Source organism: Bos taurus, chromosome 2 (genome assembly GCF_002263795.3).
Source record: "Bos taurus isolate L1 Dominette 01449 registration number 42190680 breed Hereford chromosome 2, ARS-UCD2.0, whole genome shotgun sequence".
NCBI classification, from domain to species: Eukaryota; Metazoa; Chordata; class Mammalia; order Artiodactyla; family Bovidae; genus Bos; species Bos taurus.
The window spans coordinates 122,526,423-122,549,896 of NC_037329.1; the positions used below are offsets into that span (position 1 = coordinate 122,526,423).

Sequence of the window (23,474 nt, forward strand, 5' to 3'; positions counted from 1 at the left end):
GTTCGATTCCCGGGTTGGGAAGATTCCCTGGAGAAGGGAAAGGCTATCCACTCCTGTATTCTGGCCTGGAGAATTCCATGGGTACAGTCCATGGGGTTGCAAAGAGTCGGGCAGGACTGAGCGACTTTCACTTTCACAACCATTTGTCTACCACTAGTATTATAATACTTTAAAGCTATTTTCTCATTTATGCATTGATGGTGGCACTCTTACTATATAGATGTTTAAATTTCTTTCAATTTCTAAAGAGATTTATTTGATTCATTATAAACATTCTCCCTTTCTATTTAAAAGCTTTCTCCCCCTATAATCTCTTCTGATCTTTTACAGCCTTGTGGTTTGCCTGTTTTTGATTCATCTTGGGTTTAGTTTGAATTATAATAGCTATATCTTACCAAACACCTGGAGAAGGAAATCACAACCCACTCTAGTATTCTTGCCTGGAGAATCCCATGGAAAGAGGAGCCTGGCGGGTTACAGTGTATGCGGTTGCAAAGAGTCAGACACCACTGAACGACTAACCCTTTATCAAATACTGATTTTGAAAAATCACTTTCATCAAATGCCCAAATTTCTATTTCCCGAACTGGACAGAACAACATCAGTTAACACTGAATCAGTGCTTACAAAGTCGGCTTTGCATCTTTGGTTTATATTAATGTTCTTCTATCTCTGTCTTGAAATTTATCAACAATTTTGAACAAGGGGTCCTGCACTTCCACCTTGAGCTTGTTGTTGATGTTCCGTGGTTGAGTCCGACTCTTGGAGAACTCCATGGACTGTAGCACACTAGCACTCTGTCCTCCACTATCTCCCAGAGTTTGCTCAAATTGGGTCCATTAAGTGGATGATGCTATCTAACCATCTCATTCTCTGCCGCTCTCTCCCCTTTTTGCCTTCAATCTTTCCCGGCATTAGGGTCTTTCCCAAACTCCTGCAAATTCTGTATCGGGCCCGTTTACCAGTCTCAGGCACTGTACTAAGCATTTCACATTATTAAATGGACTACTAAACCATATTATTCACTAATCCTCAGGGCAATGCTGTTAAGTAGCAATTTTCATTTTCCTCTGAATTTTTCAAATGGGGCAACGTAGGCAGGAAGATTAAATAATGCCAGAGCCAGAAAGCTGCGGCAACGGAGTTTGAACCCAGCACCTCTCGGGCCAGAGTCTTGGAATAAGCCTCCATTAACCCTGGAGGCCGTTATAATCTGGAGGTGAAGCTGGGAGGACATCGGGGCGGATGGCGCCGCGGCTGAGGTCACTGCTCTGACCCCGCGTGCCCAGGTCCGTGCGGTGCTGGGCCAAGATCCCGCACTCTGGGCGCTCCAGTATCTGCCCGCGGGACTCCGCCTTCTCTCCGCCACGGCGACGCACGTTTGTCTTGCGGTAGGGAACTCGCGCGCGCAGCGGTTGTGTTGCCAGCGAGTTTCCCAAGTTCACACAGGCCCCGGGTTGGCATGGCAACCAGGCAACCTGTTCCAGAGCAGCCTGCCTTCTCCGCACATGCAGCTGCCACCGCCGGAGCCGGGGCCCGAGCCTATCCCATGATGCACCGCGCCAGCCCAGTCCCCAGTGGGCCGCCATGTTGTCGGAGTGAAAGGTAAGGGGGAGCGAGAGCGCCGGAGAGAGAAGATCGGGGGGCTGAAATCCATCTTCATCCTACCGCTCCGCCCGTGAGTATCCGCACCCCGCTAGCTCCAAACGCTGCTCCGGACCCCCAGCGAGCAGATTGTCCCTTTGTATTGGTGTTTGAGAGCAGTTGCGGGGGTGAGAAGGGCTTTGGAAAAGCCGCCGGGGCCCTGGCTGAGGCTTCTCACTCGCTGTTCCTCGTACATGTTTTGGAGTCAGCAGCAAGGCCCCTATTGTTATCAAAGGAGGGAGGGGGTGGGGAGCGGGGTCGAAGCGAGGAAAATGCCGGGGGTTTAGGCCCGGGCTCTGGGCAAAGACGTGCCTCTACATTTCTGCTTGGCCCTGTTAGGGCCCCTGAAGATTGATGTTGCCATTCGGGTTGCTTTTTTGATGGGTTTGCGAAGCCCGAGTCTTGTGTGTGGCCATGAAGTGTAATTCTGTACCACCCTGGATTTCTTCGACTTCTTGAGCTTCCGTGCCTGCGCCGAAGCAGGAGGAACAATAAATCGCTTTAGAAGCAGCCGTGGCCCTTGTCTGCAGGCGAAATCCACCATGGGGGAACTTTGCGAGCCTTATATGTGGAGAAGTAGGCGATCAGGAAGTTTCAGATCGCTTTTTAGGCTCCTGAGTACTTGTGGCCTTTTGTTTCCGTGAGAGCTTGTTTTTGGTGGGTTCTTCCTCTTTGAGCCTGTCTGTATTGGTGCGTGTCTGTCTTAACTCAAAGAGGGGTTCGTGCATCTGTAGTAGATAAACAGATATACAATAACTAGATAGTTTTAGTCCTCACGGACGTTCTTGGTAAACATAAATCGTTTGTTAATACTTGTCAGTACCACTCCCACGTCTAGTGAGGAATACGCTCGCGTAACTCTCCCACCCCCCGCCATATACCCCCCTCCCCCACAACATTACCAGGAAAGGTTTTATCCTTCCGATAACTTGATAGCTTGTTACTCTTCGTTGTCCACTTAAGAAAACACTGTTCTTAGTTGTCTGTAACAATTCGTTCACTTCCTACTCTGCTAGAGATTTAAGAATGGGGTTTTATGAAGCTTTTGGGGGGGGGGGTTCTATTTTTAAAGTCTGTTACTTCTGAAACAGTAGGTTTGTAGTTTTAGCCTTTTGTTTGTTTTATGAAAAACGCATCAAGACTCACCGAAACAGAGGTGGCTCCCAGTGCAGTTTTAGTAAGCAAAATAAACATTTTGACTCGTTTCTAGTTTTAACTTTATAAAAACTCTTGGGGGCTCTTGATTCTTTATCTGGATTTTTGGGAAATACACACTGGATTTTGAACTCTTCCTTCTGCCTTAGCCCTAAATGGATTCGTTTTGTTCAAGGCCACAGCTTTTTGAAGTTGTGTTTGAAGTTTAGTTTGGGTTGACATGAACTGCTTTAAAATAAATTTATGACCACAGAATTTTTTTTTCTCCCCCAGCGTGGTAAAAATAAACACCTTTTAAACCACAAAGCATTTTGTAAATAAAAGGTGAGCGGTGGATAGATAAGATCATGTTCCTTTGTTTGAAATAAAACCTGTTAGTGATATTAAAAACAAGACTAAAGAAAAATAACAACTTTGGTGAAAACAGTTTGAAAACTATTGAGGAGTAACTCAATAGAATTCACTTTTTTTAGTTGCTTAAAAATACTTATTTTTATAATGTATCATTTGGGGCAAAAAGTCACATTTCAAGTGCTTCACGTAACTTTTTAGTGGGTTTGAGAGTTCTGTAAAAGGCATCAGCAATTTAAATGTTTTTTAATATTTAAGTGACTGATTTCTTAATTTTTATGCTGATAGGTGCCAAGATATTTCAAAACTACCCAAGACACTTGTTAATTGCTTAGGTATTTGCTCAGTTTCAAAATGTCCCTTCTGCCAGGTTTTCTCTTGTTTGAGAAACTGCCTTGCCTCATTAGGTAAAGCAGGAAGTCTCAGGGCATACAGATAGCTTTAGAAAAGCCAATTGTTTTGTTTGAACATTTTCATAGGAACTCTCCCGCTGCCCCCCATACCATTGCCTTGATAGAATGAAGTTGTGATCGGTGTATTTCAATGGTGAATACCTTTTTCATATGTAAGTTCTTCATTAGATAAGTATTATGGCAAATCTTATTTCAGAGAAGATTGTATTTGCTATTTTAGGAATCTTCTTAGGGACTGGCACTCCATTGCTTTAACTGTTGGTGACTGAATTCCCAGGGTCTCAGCATGTGACTTTAAATTTACTAAAAACTTTTATATGTGTTATTTTGATTAAAAAGCATTGTGAGTCATAAAGGAAGGATTTCTTCCATTTTCTAGATGAGGAAACAGGCTCAGGGAAGTTGTAATTTAGTGCTAAAATTTTAGTTTTGGGACTGCTGGTTAGCTCTACAGCACAGACTATTAGACTGATAGTCCCTTGTGGAATAGAATGGGGCTGGCTACTGTTGGTAATGAGAGGGCAGGGAGTTCTTTTGAAAATCAAAGAGAAAGGCATTAGGCTGGTTAGGACTGTGCTAGTACCGATGGTAAACGATGACTTTCTGATTTTCGTGTTTAAGCATGACCATGACTGTTGATGAAAGCACAAAGTGCAGTTTAGAAAGCTGGATTACTCCAGTTAAGGTTCTGATGGCTTGGAATTGTTAACTGAAACTATGCATTTCCAAATTCGGCTTTGAAAAATATTAAAAATTACATTGTGTCTTTTAAAACATGAATTAGTTGTGAGAAGCAAATGCTTCTTTATCAGGATGCTTATCCTATAAAGAGAAATAATTTAAAAGATTTCTTATAAATCTTGTGAGTCTGTTTATGAATTGTCACAGTAGGGCTAAAGGAAGATACGGCATTTGTAATGGACTGTTAGGTTGATAGCCTTGAAATTAGACTCTAGTGGCTGTGGACAGGTGTGTTCTAGTTGGTAACTGATAATTATTTTGAAGCACTTTTTTTTTTAAGCACCTATAGTCTGACAACTTGTATGCTTTGTACAGATGTAATTTTTGATTTTAAGAAAACTTGAAAGTGGTGTTTTATAGTAACATTTTGGAGGTTTTTGGTTGATCCTTCTAGAGAAGAATAACAGATGCAAATGAGAAATAGTACCTGTTTTAGTTGACTGGCATGTGGTAGCAAGGGGTTTATAGTTGTTTTGGATGTGTACAGATTTGGATTTGAATCCCTTTTCTACAGCTCAGTAGATGAATGGCCTTGGGCACATCACATAACTTTTCCTCTATGCCTTAGTGTTTTTATCTGTAAAACAGGAATGACTAGGAAATGTCTGCAGTATATTTGCCATACAGTTATTATTGTTTTGAAGCATTTCTTTTTTTTTTTTTTTAACAGTGAGACTTTCTACACAAGGCGAATGAATTTAGTTTGTCTCTGACTGTGTAGTCAGAATATTAGTAGAAAGATGATGTGATTACAGTTACAATTGTAAGTTATTGGTAAAAATTTAGAGTTATCTTTCCCATGTGCACCAGCTGAAAAGTTTCAGGCTGAGAACATTATTCTGTTGCTGTCCTTACTTAGTCAGGGGCCTTATTGTTTTTTTCAGAGAGCATCCTACGAATACTTCGGACATTTTAAAGGATCCTTTCAAGTTTCGACATTCTGAGTTATTGCTAATTATATATGGGGTTTGGATTTTTGTTTGGTTTATTAGTGTATGTCTGCTCCAGCTGTAAAGGGATATTTTGTAAAACTCTTATTCATTTAAAAAGTATCTGCTACAGTTAGCTTATGGTGTAAATAAGTTGGATAGAGGAGTTGTTAATTAAAGTCTAATTCCATACTGTTAACCTTTGGTACCAACATAAGTTTCCCTGAAGTTGCCATATTGACTCCTGATCTCAATTTCTTGTCAGAGTGCCTGTCACCAACTACAGTTATTTCCATACACACACACTCAACAACCTCAAAATAGAGGTTTCAATTTAGAAAATTGTGTGTATGTCGTGAAACATTTAGCTGCTTGGTAGAAATTATTTTAGATGATAGATCGCAAAAGCCAGGGGGCTCACATTTTTATCTTGGTGCATATATCAAGTTATGTTTTAAGAAATGCAAATTGTAAACATTTGTAACCTGTTTGTCCTTAGGTGTTGGTGGAATGAGCGTTGCATGTGTCTTGAAGAGAAAAGCAGTGCTTTGGCAGGACTCTTTCAGCCCCCACCTGAAACATCACCCTCAAGAACCAGCTAATCCCAACATGCCTGTTGTTTTGACATCTGGAACAGGGTCGCAAGCGCAGCCACAACCAGCTGCAAATCAGGCTCTTGCAGCTGGGACACACTCCAGCCCTGTCCCAGGATCCATAGGAGTTGCAGGCCGTTCCCAGGACGACGCTATGGTGGACTACTTCTTTCAGAGGCAGCATGGTGAGCAGCTTGGGGGAGGAGGAAGTGGTGGAGGCGGCTATAATAATAGCAAACATCGATGGCCTACTGGGGATAACATTCATGCAGAACATCAGGTAAAAAAAAGTTCACTATTTCAGCTTTGAAACTCTTTTTATAATCACTGTCCACTTAGGATATCTGCTTTCAGTGAATGTCTTTAAAAAAGCCTAAATTGCTAATGATTTCATTTTGTTTAAACTAAGCAGTCACTTGTTTTAAAGGATGATTGTTGTAATGTTGTCACTAAGTCATTTATCGTTCTGGTGGTTCTAAAGAGCAAATGACCAATTCATTAAAGAAGAAAAAAAGACTTAAGCTTGTTCTAATGTGCACATTGCTTTTCTGAGTATACTTTTTAAACAAAGAATACTTTTTTCATCTTAACATATAATCTTTTAAGATCTATTTGAGCTGTTTATAGGCTAAATACATACTTTAGAGCCATTCCTGTTGGGTATTGGTGACTTTTGTGTTTAAAATGTTATAGTTGAAAGTAGAAGGAAGTTAAAAAATAGCGGCTCAAGTGAAATTTGACATGGAACTGATATATCTTGTTTTGTGTTAGAAAGGAGTGATGGTAGCTTTTAGGTTTTTACCATTTTTGTCCTCTTGTAAATGCTTGTTTCATTTGGTTAATTTTAATGTTCTTGCTTTTACTAATCCAAAACTATAGCTGGAATCACAGCATATTTTACTGAGAAGAGAATTTAGCCTGATACGTGTTTCCTAACTTAATATTGATGAAAGGATTAGAATGTTTTCTTCTAGTTATTCTTTGGAATAGGGTATAGGTTGAATTTGCAGAAGTTTTATTTTATTTTGCTAGTATCTGAGTACTGACTAGCAGAAAGAATTGACGTCTCTCATGAGGGGTTCTCGTGCTTCTGTTCTTCAGAAATAAATCAGGCACAAACACACTCAGTTGTGCTTCCCCTTGACCTTTCCAGACAGCTGGTGTACCACAGTTCTTTACCATAGTAGAAATGAGGAGGTGGAATCTTGTTAGTTAACAAATTATTAGCATGTTGATCGCAGGGCTTTGGTTTATTGGAACAATCAGCAGTATCAGTGCTACTTCATTAACATCTATTATGTGTACGTAAGCAGTACTAGGAAATATGAGGTGTAGGGAGCTTCTTCTTGGGCACTTAGGACATTTTTTATTATGTATCTATTACTTAAGGTACTTTGTTTCCGATTTGCTTAAAGTCTTGGAGGTGGAGATCGAATTTTATTCATCTCAATATCCTAGTTCCTAGAATTTGGCATATGATAGAGTTTGAGAAGAAAGTTATTGAATGCATGAGGCCCTAATCCTATGGCCTTAAAATAAAGCTGGGGGAGAAAGGACATTGTCACAAAGATAAGGAGGTTGAGTGCCAGGCTAAGATTTAATTCAGTAGGCAGCAGGGTTTTTAGCATGTTTGTATGGAGTAGTTTTTATCCAGTGGTGTTTTGGGAAGGTTGAGTTGGCAGTAAGAGATTGGAGAGGATAAGAGCTGAGACTAGATTACTACTCTGATAGCCCTGGTGTGAGCAGTGGAAAGATGGGATAGGACTGAGAAACGCATAGAATTTGGTGATTGAATTTGAAAGTTTAGGTCCCTGGGAAAATGGAGTAATAGAGGGAAGGGAATAGAGAGGGGAATCTGGTTTGGGGATGAGGTGATTAAGTTCCGTAGAACACATGTTGAATTTGAGCTGTAGGTAGCTGTGTGTGTAGGGTGAAACCAAGGCAGGAGGTGGTTAATTTGGATGGGATCTGTCATCTGTCTAGGGAGCAAAGGTGGAATGCCTGTAATTTTTGCCTTGTTTGGCTAAACATTATTTAAAAATCATTACCATTGGTTTTTAAAGTATATATTATAATTTATATTATAGATCTGTAAAATCTTGTGTTGGCTTTCCTAACGATGGACTGATGGATAAAAACTGAAAGAAGAATCAAGGTGCTTGGTTTGTACTTAGCTAGGTGGGCAAGTCAAACTGTGGGTCAGCCCTTGGCAGAGTTTCAAGATCTAAAATCTGGCTGTGGCGGGGGAAGGGGAAACCCTGCTTGTGCTATGCTGTGAAGGCATACTCTGGACTCTAGTGCTGAGCCCTGTTGTATGGAATCACATCTGACTTTCTGACCAGTTTTATCCAGGTCAGTTAGCAAATCTATGTTAATGTTAAATGGCAAAACCTATTCCACACCTAGGGGGGCCTAAACCAATGACTCAGCTTGGACTTGGCATTTATCATGCACAGTTCTGTTGGTCTGGATACATGGTGTAATGAACAGCATTAGGGAGCTGCATTAGGTAGTTGCTGTGTTGCGGTGTGGACCACCCACACATTACCTCTCCTGTAGTCATTAGAGTTATTGTAACTTGGTGGTTTTGGTGTTGACTGAGTGAGGGAAGACCATAAAGTAAAGCAGTGAGTCTCAGAGCTTAGCTGTTCTGCTAGAAATACATGGCAATAGATAGTGACCACTTGGGGAAGAAGCAATGATAAGTATAATGTAATTGAAGAGTTGAGGTGTAGCTCTATTGCAGAGAATTGCTGCCCTTGTGTCTGATCTGTCAGGTGGAACTTCGAAAGAAGTTGAGAATCTTATGTTTTAGGCACTGGACTAAATACTTCCTGTATTTAACCCTCAGAACAATTTTATGAAGGAGGTAAAATCCTTTATTGAGAAGTGAGAAACTGAAGCTTAGTTCCCAGATAGACTCTGGTTTTGAAATCAGGTCTTTGATCCTAATGCCCATGGGCTTTCTGTATTTCTGCTTCCCTGGGAATATTTCTAGTCCTAGAACCTAAACCAAACCAGAGTAACACATTCTAAGATCAAAGAACTACTTGGCCATAATGTATTTGAATTTTTAGAGATAAATTTGATAACAAGGAGATGAATACAAATAATGTTGGCTTCCCTCCCCTCCCCCCATCGGTGATGCTAAAGTATTAAAATTACTTACATATATGTATTCTATGTAGAAATTGTAGGAAAGTCTCTGTTAAGACAGAGACTCAATATAAAGTGATCCTGCTGCTAGCACATTCTGCCATTCCAGTGGGCCATTACTGTTTGTGGGCCTATGTCCCCTTCTTTTTTTTTTTTTTTTTTAAGACTTTTTGTATAACGGAACAAAGTTTAAGATCAGATTGGCAGAATGCTTTCATCAGTGAGCTGGTGAAGTAAAGAATATCACAGGCTGTGATACCAACCAGCAGTATTGGAGGAAGTGCCAGATATTGGGCCAGGTATTTTATTCTATATCCATTTCTCTTATTATTACTCCCATTTATGAGCAGTCACTTTTTTATCAGATCAGTTCAGTCGCTCAGTTGTGTCCGACTCCTTGCGACCCCATGAATCGCAGCACACCAGGCTTCCCTGTCCATCACCAACTCCCGGAGTTCACCGAGACTCACGTCCATCGAGTCAGTGATGCCATCCAGCCATCTCATCTTCTGTCGTCCCCTTCTTCTCTTGCCCCCAATCCCTCCCAGCATCAGAGTCTTTTCCAATGAGTCAACTCTTCGCATGAGGTGGCCAAAGTACTGGAGTTTCAGCTTTAGCATCATTCCTTCCAAAGAAATCCCAGGGCTGATCTCCTTCAGAATGGACTGGTTGGATCTCCTTGCAGTCCAAGGGACTCTAAGAGTCTTCTCCAACACCACAGTTCAAAAGCATCAATTCTTCGGTGCTCAGCCTTCTTCACAGTCCAACTCTCACATCCATACATGACCACAGGAAAAACCATAGCCTTGACTAGACGGCCCTTTGTTGGCAAAGTAATGTCTCTGCTTTTGAATATGCTATCTAGGTTGGTCATAACTTTTCTTCCAGGGAGTAAGCATCTTTTAATTTCATGGCTGCAGTCACCATCTGCAGTGATTTTGGAGCCCAGAAAAATAAAGTCTGGCACTGTTTCCACTGTTTCCCCATCTATTTCCCACGAAGTGGTGGGACTGGATGCCATGATCTTCGTTTTCTGAATGTTGAGCTTTAAGCCAACTTTTTCACTCTCCACTTTCACTTTCATCAGGAGGCTTTTTACTTAAATTTTTTTTAACCTTTGAAATTAGGGTTTTTTTTGCCTTATGTAGAAATTCTCTTAGTGTCTGGGTTCCGTCTTTTTTTTTCTTTTTTTTTTGTCTACGCCACTTGGCGTGTGGGATCTTAGTTCCCTGACCAGGGATCAAACCTGTGTCCCTTGGAGTGGAACCACAGAGTCCTAACCACTGGACCACCAGGGAACTGCCCTGAGTTCCATCTTTTAATGATGCCCTCTTTAACTTGTGCCTAAATACATGTGACTTGTTAAAAAAATATTTAAGTTTTGTTTTCTAACTGTGAAACTTGATTATTAGCATGATGCCCCTTTAAATAAAAGTTTAAAATTTAAAACCATAGCAGCTTGAGAACTTGTGTTAAGGTAATATGGAGTACTTTAAAAATCTTGCGAGCTCAGATATTTAAAATTAAATTTAGGAACTATAATATTTTGAGGTGAAGAATGGTATTCAGATTTGTTTATATGTTTATTTTAAAAAGTTGTAGTGTGCAGACTCTTTATTATGTTCTTTCTGTATTTGTCTTTTTTCTTAAGAATATAAACATAGTAAATATCACTTGTTTTTTTGACATTTATTTCTGATTTTTTAATTCTGGCTGCACTGGATCTTGCTTGTGGTGCGTGGGCTCAGTTGCCCTACAGTATGTGGGCTCACAGTTCACCGGAATGGTATCAAACTTGCCTTCCCCGCATCGCAGGGCAGATTCTTAACCACTGGGCCACCAGGGAAGTCCCTAGTATCCCTTATTTTAATACATAATATTATTGTATTTGGTATAGTTAGAAACTTCAAAGCCCTCATTTTTGGGTCTTATTGAGGTCTTTGGAGGGGAGTGAGGGAAAGAAGTACCATGAATTTTTTTTTCTTTTTTGACCTATGAAATTTACTCATAGTAAACAAGACAGTGGGTATGGATCAAGATATTATAAAATACTAGAGAGAATTCCCTGATGGTCCAATGGTTAGGACTTGGCACTTTCAGTGTCAGGGGCCAAGGTTCAGTTCCTGCTTGGGGAACTAAGATCCTGCAAGCTGCCTGGGCATTGCAGACAAAACCAAAAAATCCCATGAAAACACATCTCGCTAAGTAAATAATAGTATTTAAAGATGTTGCCTATAAAAATTTGCATACTTATTTTAATAATAGTTTTTATAACCAGATCTTTCTTTCCTGAATAGCATTAAAGGGTTTCATCATTCAAAGCCCAGCCTCAAGTCTTTGACTTTTTGTAATTGTTTTATTCTCTCATTGTGAAATCCGTTTTCTCTGTAAAACATTGTGAGATAAAGTGGGTGATGAAATAGGGAAAAAGTTTTTAAGGTCGATTAATTGAACTGTGGCCTCTGTACTGGATTTTAAGGGGGCAGAGATAGGTAGAGCTCTGCTTTTTGAGAAAGGATATTTAGAGGACAGCTGAAGTTTTCTTGCTTTTGTTAGTAGTCTTTTGGTACTGGGATGTGTCAGTATCCACCCACCATAGATTGGCAGCCGTGGGAAATAATTCTAGATAGCCAAACAGAATTCCGTGGCTGAATCTTGTGGGAGATAATTCTAGATAGCCAGGCAGAATTCAGTAGATAAATCTTCTCGTTGACTCTGTACCAACTCCCCCTACTTTTTTTTCACTTGGTATTGCCATTTTCTAGTTGTATCCTGACATCCACCCCATTAATCTCCAGTGGCTGTGAGTTAATCCTTACACTATATAATTAATAAATGCTAAGTTAAATTGGGAGGGAGCCCAAGTATTCTCATACTGGGAGTCTCCTCATTATCTGCATATCCTTTTATGTTGTCCCTGCTCTTTGACTTTGTTAGACCATGTGTGTCTTGCCTTTCTGGGTAGATGGCTTAGATGCCTCAGCACTTGGGCCAGTGGCACTTAGTTAACATACGTTAAAGTTACTTTCATATTTTTCAGTGTTTTCTCTTTCACTTGTACTCTTGGAGCCTTTTTCATTATATTTGGAGTTCACAGAGACTTAAAACGTTTTATATTTGGTCAAAAGGACCATCAGCGGGCTTTCTTTGACTGTAATTTCAAGAGTTATTTTCCAGTGTTAAGGATTAGATTCCAGTGTACAAAAAGTATGCATTCAGATTCCCTTCTCTAATGCTGTGTGGTACTTGATTGTATGTGCCTCCTAGGTGGCACCTTGTAGAAGTTTATATCTTTGTTTTGTTTCAGAAGGTTTTTGTTGTGGAATTAGGGGGAAAAAAATAGGTGGTAATGAGATGTTGTTCTGTTCAGTTGTTTAGTGGTGTCTGACTCTTGCAATCCCATGGACTGCAGCACGCCAGGCCTCTGTCCTTCACTATCTCCTGGAGTTTGCGCAAACTCATGTCCATTGAGTCAGTGATGCCATCCAACCATCTCATCCTCTGTCGTCCCCTTCTTCTTCTGCCTTCAGTCTTTCCCAGCATCAGGGTCTTTTCCAGTGAGTCAGCTCTTTGCATCAGGTGGCCAAAGTATTGGAGGTTCACTTTCAGCATCAGTCCTTCCAGTGAATATTCAGGGTTGATTTCCTTTAAGATTGACTGGTTTGATCTCCTTGAAGTCCAGGGGACTCTCAAGAGTCTTCTCTAGCACCAATTTGAAAGCATCAGTTAGTTGGCATTCAGCCTTCTTTATGGTCCAACTCTCATATCTGTACTTGACTAGGTATATGAGATGTAGCAGTGGGAAAATAGGGATATGTTAGGAAGATAAAGGAGGTAAATGTAGAATTTAGAAATACACAACAAAGTGGTGGGTTACAGAATTTGCTCTGGGTGCTCTTGTGGTCAAAGAAAAGGGAAATGGGATGAATCAGGAGATTCTTAGTAAGAGAAAAACATAGTTACTTAGGAAGAGCTGTGTTTCAGATTTCAGTTTGGTTGTGGTTGAAGTGCTCTGTAAACCATGAAATGATATGATAATGATATTGTTTTTCATTACACCTCTCTGTATTTAGAGAAGATACACACATCTTTGTGCATGTATCCATTTTCTCTTGGGCAACAGCATTTGCTTAATACTTTGTATATAGGCTGAGCCTGAGTACAGAATTATGCTTCTGGTATTTTGGAAAGAATACTTAAAAATTCTAGCTCTTGCTTAAAATCTATTCACTTTTGGGAAATGGCTTAACACTCATAGAGGAACATAGGACAATGCCAATAAAGTAATTGAGGATAGGGTAAGAGGTTTCTTCTTTTGCCACTTTATTTTTTTAATTGAAGGATATTTGCTTTACAGAATGTGGTTTTCTGTCATACCTCAACAAGAATCAGCGATAGGTACACCCATGTCCCCTCCCTCCGAGGGTAAGAGTTTTTGTTATTGAGGGATTTCTGACCCTTTCTTCCCTAATTTTCACATTCACGTTCTGTATCTTCTAGATGTAAGTAAAGAGCTGTAAATGGGAGTGTGGTTTCAGCTTAGGAGAATGCCTCTACCTTTTTGCTCCCTACTGTGAATATTGTGAGAAGTGGTGGTCAGTGATTGGCAATAGGTTGGGTGAATTTAATATTTGGGAATTTGATTGAAGAACTTAGGCTGAAGGGTATACATGGCATTGGTGATAAAACCTGAAGTTGAAGAGGAATGTCCACTTTTTTTCTGTAATATTTTTTGAGAATTGTTTTTCAGTTGCCATATTAATAATTTAAGAAGATTCAGCAGATTCAAATTTGTCTTTTTTTTTCCTCTTCAGTAAGTGTTCTTTTATGGTTAAAGTATCTTAGTGTTTTTGAAAATCACATTAGGAAAACTTTTAGATTTGTGAAATTTGGGGGCCCTAACAGTTTTTTATAACTGCTTTATTGGTATATAATTCATCCATTTAAACTGTGCAATTCAGTCATTTTTAGTATGTTTACAGATTTGTGCAGCCATCACCACAATCAGTTTTAGAACATTTTCATTATCCCTCACAGTCTGTACCAGTAGCAGTCACTCTAGCCTTAAGCACCCACCAGTCTGCTTTCTGTGTCTATGCATTTGTCTCTTCTGGACATTTCATATAGTAAATGGAGTCATCCGATACGTGGTCCTTTGTGACTGGCTTAGCATAATTTAGCACTTAACATAATTTTTAAGTGATTTTTTTTTTCTTAAATTTTTTTGTGGCTGCTCTGTGTGGCACTCAGGATCTTAGTTCCCTGAACAATGTTCGAACCTGTGCCCCCTGCATTGGGAGTGCAGAGCCTTAACCACTGGACTGCCCGCATAATGTTTTAAAGGTTCATCTATCTTGTAGCATGGATCAGTACCTCATTCCTTTTTACTGCTGAATAATAATCTACTACATAATAGATATATACCATATTTTGTTTATCCATTTATCAGTCGACAGACCTTTGGCTGTCGACATTTTGGCTATTAGGAACAGTCTCTACATTTTGGCTATTAGGAACAGTCCTGCTTCTAACATTCGTGTACAAGTTTCTGTCGATATATGTTTTCAGGTCTTTTGGGTACCTAGTAAGTTTTAAAGACACATAAGTCTAATATACAGACAAGTGTCTTCACTGATGCCAGTGCTTTTTAGAAATAGAGTTTGGAGGTTAGTTTATCTACAACTTTATACCGTGGATTTGGAATTTTTCCAAGTGACAAGTTTTACTGGAGTTAATAACTTTCTTCTTTATCTATGAAGAAAGTATTTTCAGGTTAACAGCATAAATAAACTTGTTTACAACCCTGGGAAGCAGAATGCTTAAATTAGAAAGAGGTGTTTTTAGGAGCTCTGCTCTCTAGATGTTATTAATATACAGTTAATTGATCTGCTAATGACAAATAATTTTTCTCTATTAAAGTTACCCTAAGGTCTTTTAATAAGGGAATGGTTCATTAACTTAATTCTGGTTATTGAATGTGTTTAAAAGCACTATATCTGTTAATTTAAAAAATGATCTTATAATTTGCTAAGAACTTACTGATTCAGATTGTTTTCCCCACAATTGGACACATTAGGAAGATGCTACTTATACAGGTCAGAAGCCTTATAGTAAAATACAGGACAATTTCTTTAGAGAAATTTATAGTTTCATGAAGGGAGGAAGGAATTTCTCTTTCTCCAGAGGAATTTATAGTTTCATGAAGGGAGGAAGCACCATATCTGTTGTTAATTTAAAAAATGTTCTAAGAATTTATTGATTCAGATTGTTCATTTTCCCCACAATTGGACACATTAGGAAGATAATACTTACACAGGTCAGAAGCCTTATAGTAAAGTACAAAACAGTGAAATTAATATATCATTCTTTCTCCAGAGAATGAAGGGGAGGAAGGAAGGGAGGAGGAATTGTTGGTGTCTGTATTGAAATGAGTGTTAAGATGGGGCTGTTGGGTGTTTGGGTGACAAAAACAAACCAGGTGAGAATTTTATAGTAGATACGGTTCCTTCACTTAACTAAGTTATTATCTAGAAAATAGGCCTTAAGTTGTATATATCCATTAAGATTGACATACATGGAAAAAGAATTGGGAGGAAATATGGGAAAATACAAACTGGAATCAAGATTGCCGGGAGAAATATCAATAACCTCAGATATGCAGATGACCCCACCCTTATGGCAGAAAGTGAAGAGGAACTCAAAAGCCTCTTGATGAAAGTGAAAGTGGAGAGAGAAAAAGTTGGCTTAAAGCTCAACATTCAGAAAACGAAGATCATGGCATCCGGTCCCACCACTTCATGGGAAATAGATGGGGAAACAGTGGAAACAGTGTCAGACTTTATTTTGGGGGGGAGCTCCAAAATCACTGCAGATGGTGACTGCAGCCATGAAATTAAAAGACACTTACTCCTTGGAAGGAAAGTGATGACCAACCTAGATAGCATATTCAAAAGCAGAGACATTACTTTGCCAACAAAGGTCCGTCTAGTCAAGGCTATGGTTTTTCCTGTGGTCATGTATGGATGTGAGAGTTGGACTGTGAAGAAGGCTGAGCGCCGAAGAATTGATGCTTTTGAACTGTGGTGTTGGAGAAGACTCTTGAGAGTCCCTTGGACTGCAAGGAGATCCAACCAGTCCATTCTGAAGGAGATCAGCCCTGGGATTTCTTTGGAAGGAATGATGCTAAAGCTGAAACTCCAGTACTTTGGCCACCTCATGCAAAGAGTTGACTCATTGGAAAAGACTCTGATGCTGGGAGGGATTGGGGGCAGGAGGAGAAGGGGACGACAGAAGATGAGATGGCTGGATGGCATCACTGACTAGATGGACTTGAGTCTGAGTGAACTGCAGGAGTTGGTGATGGGCAGGGAGGCCTGGCGTGCTGCAATTCATGGGGTCGCAAAGAGTCGGACACGACTGAGCAACTGATCTGATCTGATGTGATGGGAAAATACTAATTTTATTTATGTGGGTGGGGAGATGATAGGTAATTTGGTTTCGTCTTGTACATTTTTAATTTTCACAAAATTTCAAACTCTGAATTTTTTTTTTTTTTTTTTTGGCCTGGCTCTGTGGATTGTAGGATTTTAGTTTTCCAACCAAGGATTGAACCTGGGCCCACAGCTGTAAAAGTGCCTAGTCCTAACCACTGGGCTGTCAGGGAACTTAGACCCTGAAATTTTTATATTTTAAAAAGAGAAAAAGGACAAATTTCAAACCTTTTGTTAAGAGTTTGGTTTACCATACTGACTGAAAACCGAAGTGGTGAATTGATACATTTCCAGTGGAATTTTGGTGTTGGAAAAGATCTTAGAAACCATTTAACTTTTTTCCCCCATCAGTGCCGTGGTTTCCTTTCCGTTATCTCTGTTTTAATTAAAAAGAAGTTAGTGAGTGTGTTGTGCTGAGGTTGTTAGGATAGATTGAGTGTATCCAGTGAGATCTAGAGGTATTTTTATTTTGGTATTGAGTACCTTTCTGTACCATAAGTTTTATTGACATGTTTCCATACGCTGTGTGCCAGAACCATTCTAGTCTTTTTACATATGACGTGAAGCCCCCGTAACGCTGTGTCATTTTTTGTTATTTCTGTTTTATGGATGAGGAAATTCAGGGTCAGAAAAATGAGATGCGATTTTTTAAGGTCTCATAGAAGACATATATCGGAGAAGGCAATGGCACCCCACTCCAGCACTCTTGCTTGGAAAATCCTATGGACAGAGGAGCCTGGTAGGCTGCAGTCCATGGGGTCGCGTAGAGTCGGACACGACTGAGCGACTGAGCGACTTCGCTTTCACTTTTCACTTTCGTGCGTTGGCGAAGGAAATGGCAACCCACTCCAGTGTTCTTGCCTGGAGAATCCCAGGGACGGTGGAGCCTGGTGGGCTTCCGTCTATGGGGTCGCACAGAGTCGGACATGACTGAAGCGACTTAGCAGCAGCAGAAGACATATTTAAGGTGATTAGCTCATGCTCTTTCCACTAGATCAATCTGTTTGGAGACCCTACTGTTGTGCATCATGGACTGAGTAGTCAGCTTATCCATCTCTCTCACACACACACATGCACACATGCCTTTTTGACACATTTTCACACATTTTAAGCTGTACTTGTTGCTCACATACTTATAATTTAGGGACACCAGTACAAATTTAGTTTGCATGTTTAATTATTAGAGCCCAGTACTTGATGCATAATAGGTGCTCAGTGGGCTTCTCTGATAGCTCTGTTGGTAAAGAATCTGCCTGCAATGCAGGAGACCCCGGTTCAATTCCTGGGTCTGGACGATTCCCCTGGAGAAAGGATAGGTTACCCACTCCAGTATTCTTGGGCTTCCCTTGTGGCTTAGCTGGTAAAGGATCTGCCTACAGTTCGAGAGACCTGGGTGTGATCCCTGGGTTGGGAAGATCCCCTGGAGAAGGGAAAGGCTACCCACTCCAGTATTCTGGCCTGGAGAATTCCTGGAGAACTATGCAGTCCATGAGATCGCAGAGTCAGATGGGACTGTGGGACTTTCACTTTCACTTTTCACTTCAGGTGCTCAGTGAATGGTCTGTTCAAACAGATGGTGTTCAGAACTGAACTCAAGTGATTTCATTCCCTGTATCTTGTTTCTATGTATAGTATCTCTATTATAGGCCACTTAAGAACCTTAGATTCTTGCCTCCTGCCTCAGACAATTCCAAGGTTATATTCATATTGCCGTGTTTGATCTGCTCATATTTCTTGCCTGGACATTTATAGTAGTCTTCTGACCTGTTTTCTGCACCCTTCTCCCTTTTTTCTTCCTTCTGGCTATTTTCTTGGTTGCTGCCGAATTGTTATTTCTAAAGAGGCAAACTGCTTTTGTCTCTTCCTTCCCAGGACTTCCCAGGTGGCGCTAGTGGTAAAGAAAGTGAAGTTAAGTCACTCAGTCGTGTCTGACTCTTTGCGACCCTGTGGACTGTAGCCTACCAGGCTCCTCGGTCCATGGGATTCTCCAGGCAAGAATACTGGAGTGGGTTGAACCCATCTGCTAATCCAGGAGACTTGGGGTTGATCCCTGGGTGGGAAAGATAGCTGGAGGAGGGCATGGCAACCCACTCCAGTGTTCTTGCCTGGAGAATCCTATGGACAGAGGAGCCTGGTGGGCTATAATCCATGGGGTGGCAAAGAGTCAGACATGATTGAAGTGACTCAACAGGCACACATGCTTCCTTACCTAAATTTTGTTTTTGGCTTTTCCAGTTGCTTTTAGGCTAGTTAACTTTCAAGCTTCTCAGGATGGCACAGTGTGCACCCTTTGTGTTTTGAGCTAATTTACCTCTCCAGGCTTTATTGGCACTCCAGCTGTACCGAAGTACTATAACTTTCTGAACGTACATGCTATTTTTATAGTTTATGCAATTGCTCAACATAGTTGTGCTATTTTTATTGATGTGTTTTTCTCTGCTTGGAATCCCCTTCCTTCCTCATCCACCTAGCCACTTGTCTCATCTTCACCTAAAGTATTTTTATCTCTGATAAACCTTCCCCTTATCTCTTTTCTTATAGGTTGTGTCCCCTTTTGGTGTTGTCATCATTTGGTACACGTCTAATTAAAGCATTCAGCTCTAAATATTCAACTGGAGTTGAATATTTACTTTTTCCTTCACCACTGGGTGCTAGTGATCCATTTCAGAACAGACGCTTGGGCTTAAGTCCAGACCCACTGAATCAAAATATCCAGTGATGAGATGGAGTTTATATATTTTTAAAAAAGCACTCCCTGGTTATCTTTATGTACAGCTTGGTTAAGAACCACTGTGATGTTTCTTCTTGAAGAATCTTTCAGCCTTATATCTTCAGCCCCTGGCAAATAGCATGTATCTCATGAATGATGAGTAAATATATTATGTCATCAGGGCTTATTGAAGAGACTTAGACTGATGAGAGTTTTATTTTGAAGAGTATTACAATACCATTTTGAATTGATAAGGTATAAGGTGTAACAGAATGTAGGGTCTTGAATACTTGAGAGGCTTTTTGGCATGAAGCTAAGGAGTCAGTAAGCATTTTTTGCAGAGTTCCATTAAAGAGCTCTTAAAGTAATTCCTGTCAACTCTGGTTTTATGCTTTTTTGGGGGGAGTGGAGGGGAGTTTTTAAAACCACGTCAGAGCTAGGCAAACAGGAGGCTGTAGAAACAAGGTTTACTTTGCGTAATTTGTTAAACACTGAAACTTTTTGTTCATCGTCAACATCATATATTGGGAAATGGTACCATACTGTTTCAACCTAATACATTTTCAAAATTCATTCCTGTTCTCATAAGTGAATATTATCTATTATTGTTTAGGAAGGATAGTATCTTTATGAAGATAGAATGAAGGTTGTAATTTATCCTTGTATTGTCAATGGTTAACTGCTCTTAACACTTTGTGTTGTTGTTTAGTTGCTAAGTTGTATCCAATTCTTTTGCGACCCCATAGACTATAACTGTAGCCCTGCCAGGGTCCTCTGTCCATAGGATTTCCTAGGCAAGAACACTGGAGCACACTGGAATGGGTTGCCATTTTCTTCTCAAGGGAATACAGGTTGGAACTTGTATCTCCTGCTTTGGCAGGTGGATTCTTTTTCACTGAGCCACCAGGGAAGCTAGTGACTCATTTTTCTTGTTTGAAGCTTTTTAAGAGTTGCTGTTTGGGTTTTTAAGGTTTCTGTTGGAAAATTAAGTAAAAAGTGCAGTGTGGATATTGCAATTTTAAAAAATGTTTTGGTTATAAATTTTGTTCTATAGTAGAATAGCTTTATTAAGATATAGTTCACATACCATACATTTCACCCATTTAAAATGTACTGATCAGTGGTTTTCAGTATATTCGGAGTTGTACAACTGTCACTACAATCAAAGTGAATGTTTTCATCACCCACAAAAGAAAACTTGTATCTATTACCAGTCACTTTCCACCTTCCTCACCCCATACCTAGGCAATCACTAATCTACTTTGTCTAAAATGAAAACTTGTTGGTAGTACATGTTTGTTTTAAAAAATGTCAATATGTTTTTCAGAGTTAACTACTTTTAACAGTTTGGTTATTTCCTTCCAAACTTTTTCTGCACATATATAAACAGTGAATGCATTGTAGTTTTAAACCAAATGGGATCAGTTGCTCTCTCTAAATTTATTACATACTTTTGTGAGTCCAGGCATGCATACACTGATGATAGTCTTTCCCCCCTTAATACATTGTAGTCCTCCTTTCAGGTCAGTAAATACCTCTACTTCTTTTCTAAGGGTCCCAAAGAGTCAAGACACGCCTGTGCTCAAGAATGCTGAAGTGGGTTGCCATTTCCTATCTTTTTGGCCCAGGGATTGAACCCCTGTCTCTTGTATCTCCTGAACTGGCAGGCAGATTCTTTACCTCTTTGTGTATTGAAGAACAGTAATTTGACTGTTTTATCCCAGTTTCGATCTTAGGTTGTTTTTAACTTTTGACATTCTAAATAATGCTATAGTAAACAATACTGCAGTTATATTTTTGTATTCCAGAGTCACTTCTTTAGAATATATTCAGAGATGTGAAAGTGATAGATCAAACAGAAGAATGCATTTAATATTTTGATACACATTTCTACATTGTTTTCCAGATAGACTGTAGCAATTTAAAATTCTGCAAACACCTTATGAGTGTTCTTTGTCCATTTTTTTTTGGTAGTAATTTCTTAAATTTTTAAAACTGTTTTTATATGTCTTTTAACTATGTTTTGGGACTTCCCTGGTGGCTCGGAGAGAAAAAAATCTGCCTGTGATGCAGAAGAGCTGGGTTCGATCCCTGGGTCACGAAGATCCCCTGGAGAAGGAAATGGCAACCCACTCCAGTATTCTCTCCTGTAGAATTCCATGGACAGAGGAGCCTGGTGGGCTACAGTCCATGGGGTTGCAAAGAATAGGATAAGACTGAGTGACTAACACCAACTGTGTTTATTGTCCTTTCTGATTTCATTATCTGTATGCTCTTAGATCATCCCTCACTCAATCTCCTGTGTTTCTTGTAATATTTTAGTATAGTTTTATATTTTCATCTTTAATTAATCTGGAGTTTCTGTGTATTGTGTAGGCAGGAAATAGTGATGTAATTTTACTTTGCCTCAAGTTGTTAATTACTAATTCTAGCACTATTTATTGGTTTGAAAGACCTCCTTTATAATAAATTCCCTTCCACATATATGCATCTGTTTTGATTCATTTGTTTTATTGATATGTTTATTCTTACTGTAGGGCTAATTTTTTTAAAAATAATCTTTATTGAGGTATCAGTTCAGTTCAGTCGCTGAGTCGTGTCCGACTCTTTTCGACCCCATGAATCTCAGCACGTCAGGCCTCCCTGTCCATCACCAACTCCTGCAGTTCACTCAGACTCAAGTCCATCGAGTCAGTGATGCCATCCAGCCAGTGATGCCATCCAGCCATCTCATCCTGTGTTGTCCCCTTCTCCTCCTGCCCCCAATCCCTCCCAGCATCAGAGTCTTTTCCAATGAGTCAACTCTTTGCATGAGGTGGCCGAAGTCCTGGAGTTTGAGCTTCAGCATCATTCCCTCCAAAGAAATCCCAGGGCAGATCTCCTTCAGAATGGACTGGTTGGATCTCCTTGCAGTCCAAGGGACTCTCAAGAGTCTTCTCCAACACCACAGTTCAAAAGCATCAATTCTTCGGCGCTCAGCCTTCTTCACAGTCCAACTCTCACATCCATACATGACCACAGGAAAAACCATAGCCTTGACTAGATGGACCTTTGTTGGCAGAGTAAAGTCTCTGCTTTTGAATATGCTATCTAGGTTGGTCATCACTTTCCTTCCAAGGAGTAAGCATCTTTTAATTTCATGGCTGCAGTCACCATCTGCAGTAATTCTGGAGCCCAAAAAAATAAAGCCTGACACTATTTCCACTGTTTCCCCATCTATTTCCCATGAAGTGATGGGACCGGATGCCATGATCTTCGTTTTCTGAATGTTGAGCTTTAAGCCAACTTTTTCACTCTCGTCTTTCACTTTCGTCAAGAGGCTTTTTAGTTCCTCTTCACTTTCTGCCATAAGGGTGGGGTCATCTGCATATCTGAGGTTATTGATATTTCTCCCAGCAGTCTTGATTCCAGCTTGTGTTTCTTCCAGTCCAGCGTTTCTCATGATGTACTCTGCATATAAGTTAAATAAGCAGGGTGACAATATACAGCCTAGACGTACTCCTTTTCCTATTTGGAACCAGTCTGTTGTTCCATGTCCAGTTCTAACTGTTGCTTCCTGACCTGCATACAGATTTCTCAAGAGGCAGGTCAGGTGGTCTGGTATTCCCATCTCTCTCAGAATTTTCCACAGTTTATTGTGATCCACACAGTCAAAGGCTTTGGCATAGTCAATAAAGCAGAAATAGATGTTTTTCTGGAACTCTCTTGCTTTTTCCATGATCCAGTGGATGTTGGCAATTTGATCTGTGGTTTCTCTGCCTTTTCTAAAACCAGCTTGAACATAAGGAAGTTCACGGTTCACATATTGCTGAAGCCTGGCCTGGAGAATTTTGAGCATTACTTTTACTAGCATATGAGATGAGTGCAATTGTGCGGTAGTTTGAGCATTCTTTGGCATTGCCTTTCTTTGGGATTGGAATGAAAACTGACCTTTTCTAGTCCTGTGGCCACTGCTGAGTTTTCCAAACTTGCTGGCATATTGAGTGCAGCACTTTCACAGCATCATCTTTCAGGATTTGAAAGAGCTCAACTGGAATTCCATCACCTCCACTAGCTTTGTTCGTAGTGAGGCTTTCTAAGGCCCACTTGACTTCACATTCCAGGATGTCTGGCTCTAGGTCAGTGATGACACCATCGTGATTATCTGGTTCATGAAGATCTTTTTTGTACAGTTCTTCTGTGTATTCTTGCCACCTCTTCTTAATATCTTTTGCTTCTGTTAGGTCCGTACCATTTTGGTCCTTTATCGAGCCCATCTTTGCATGAAATGTCCCCTTGGTATCTCTAATTTT

At 40.1% G+C, this 23,474-nt stretch overlaps 1 protein-coding gene across 26 annotated transcripts in view; it reads left to right on the plus strand.

The window, feature by feature from the left end:
* Positions 1-1,576: 1,576 nt before the first annotated feature.
* PUM1 (pumilio RNA binding family member 1) overlaps positions 1,577-23,474 on the plus strand; it is a 125,988-nt gene continuing 104,090 nt past the window's right edge. For 20 of the 26 annotated variants that reach the window (XM_005202941.5, XM_005202944.5, XM_059875456.1 and 17 more), the window contains exons 1-2: positions 1,577-1,678; positions 5,733-6,106. In XM_005202941.5, coding sequence (XP_005202998.1) covers positions 5,744-6,106 — 363 coding nt within the window. In that variant the 5' untranslated portion in view covers positions 1,577-1,678; positions 5,733-5,743. Of the gene's footprint in view, positions 1,679-5,732; positions 6,107-23,474 lie in introns of those variants that run through there. The other 6 variants (XM_024975975.2, XM_005202942.5, NM_001193123.1 and 3 more) reach the window with 6 other exon arrangements.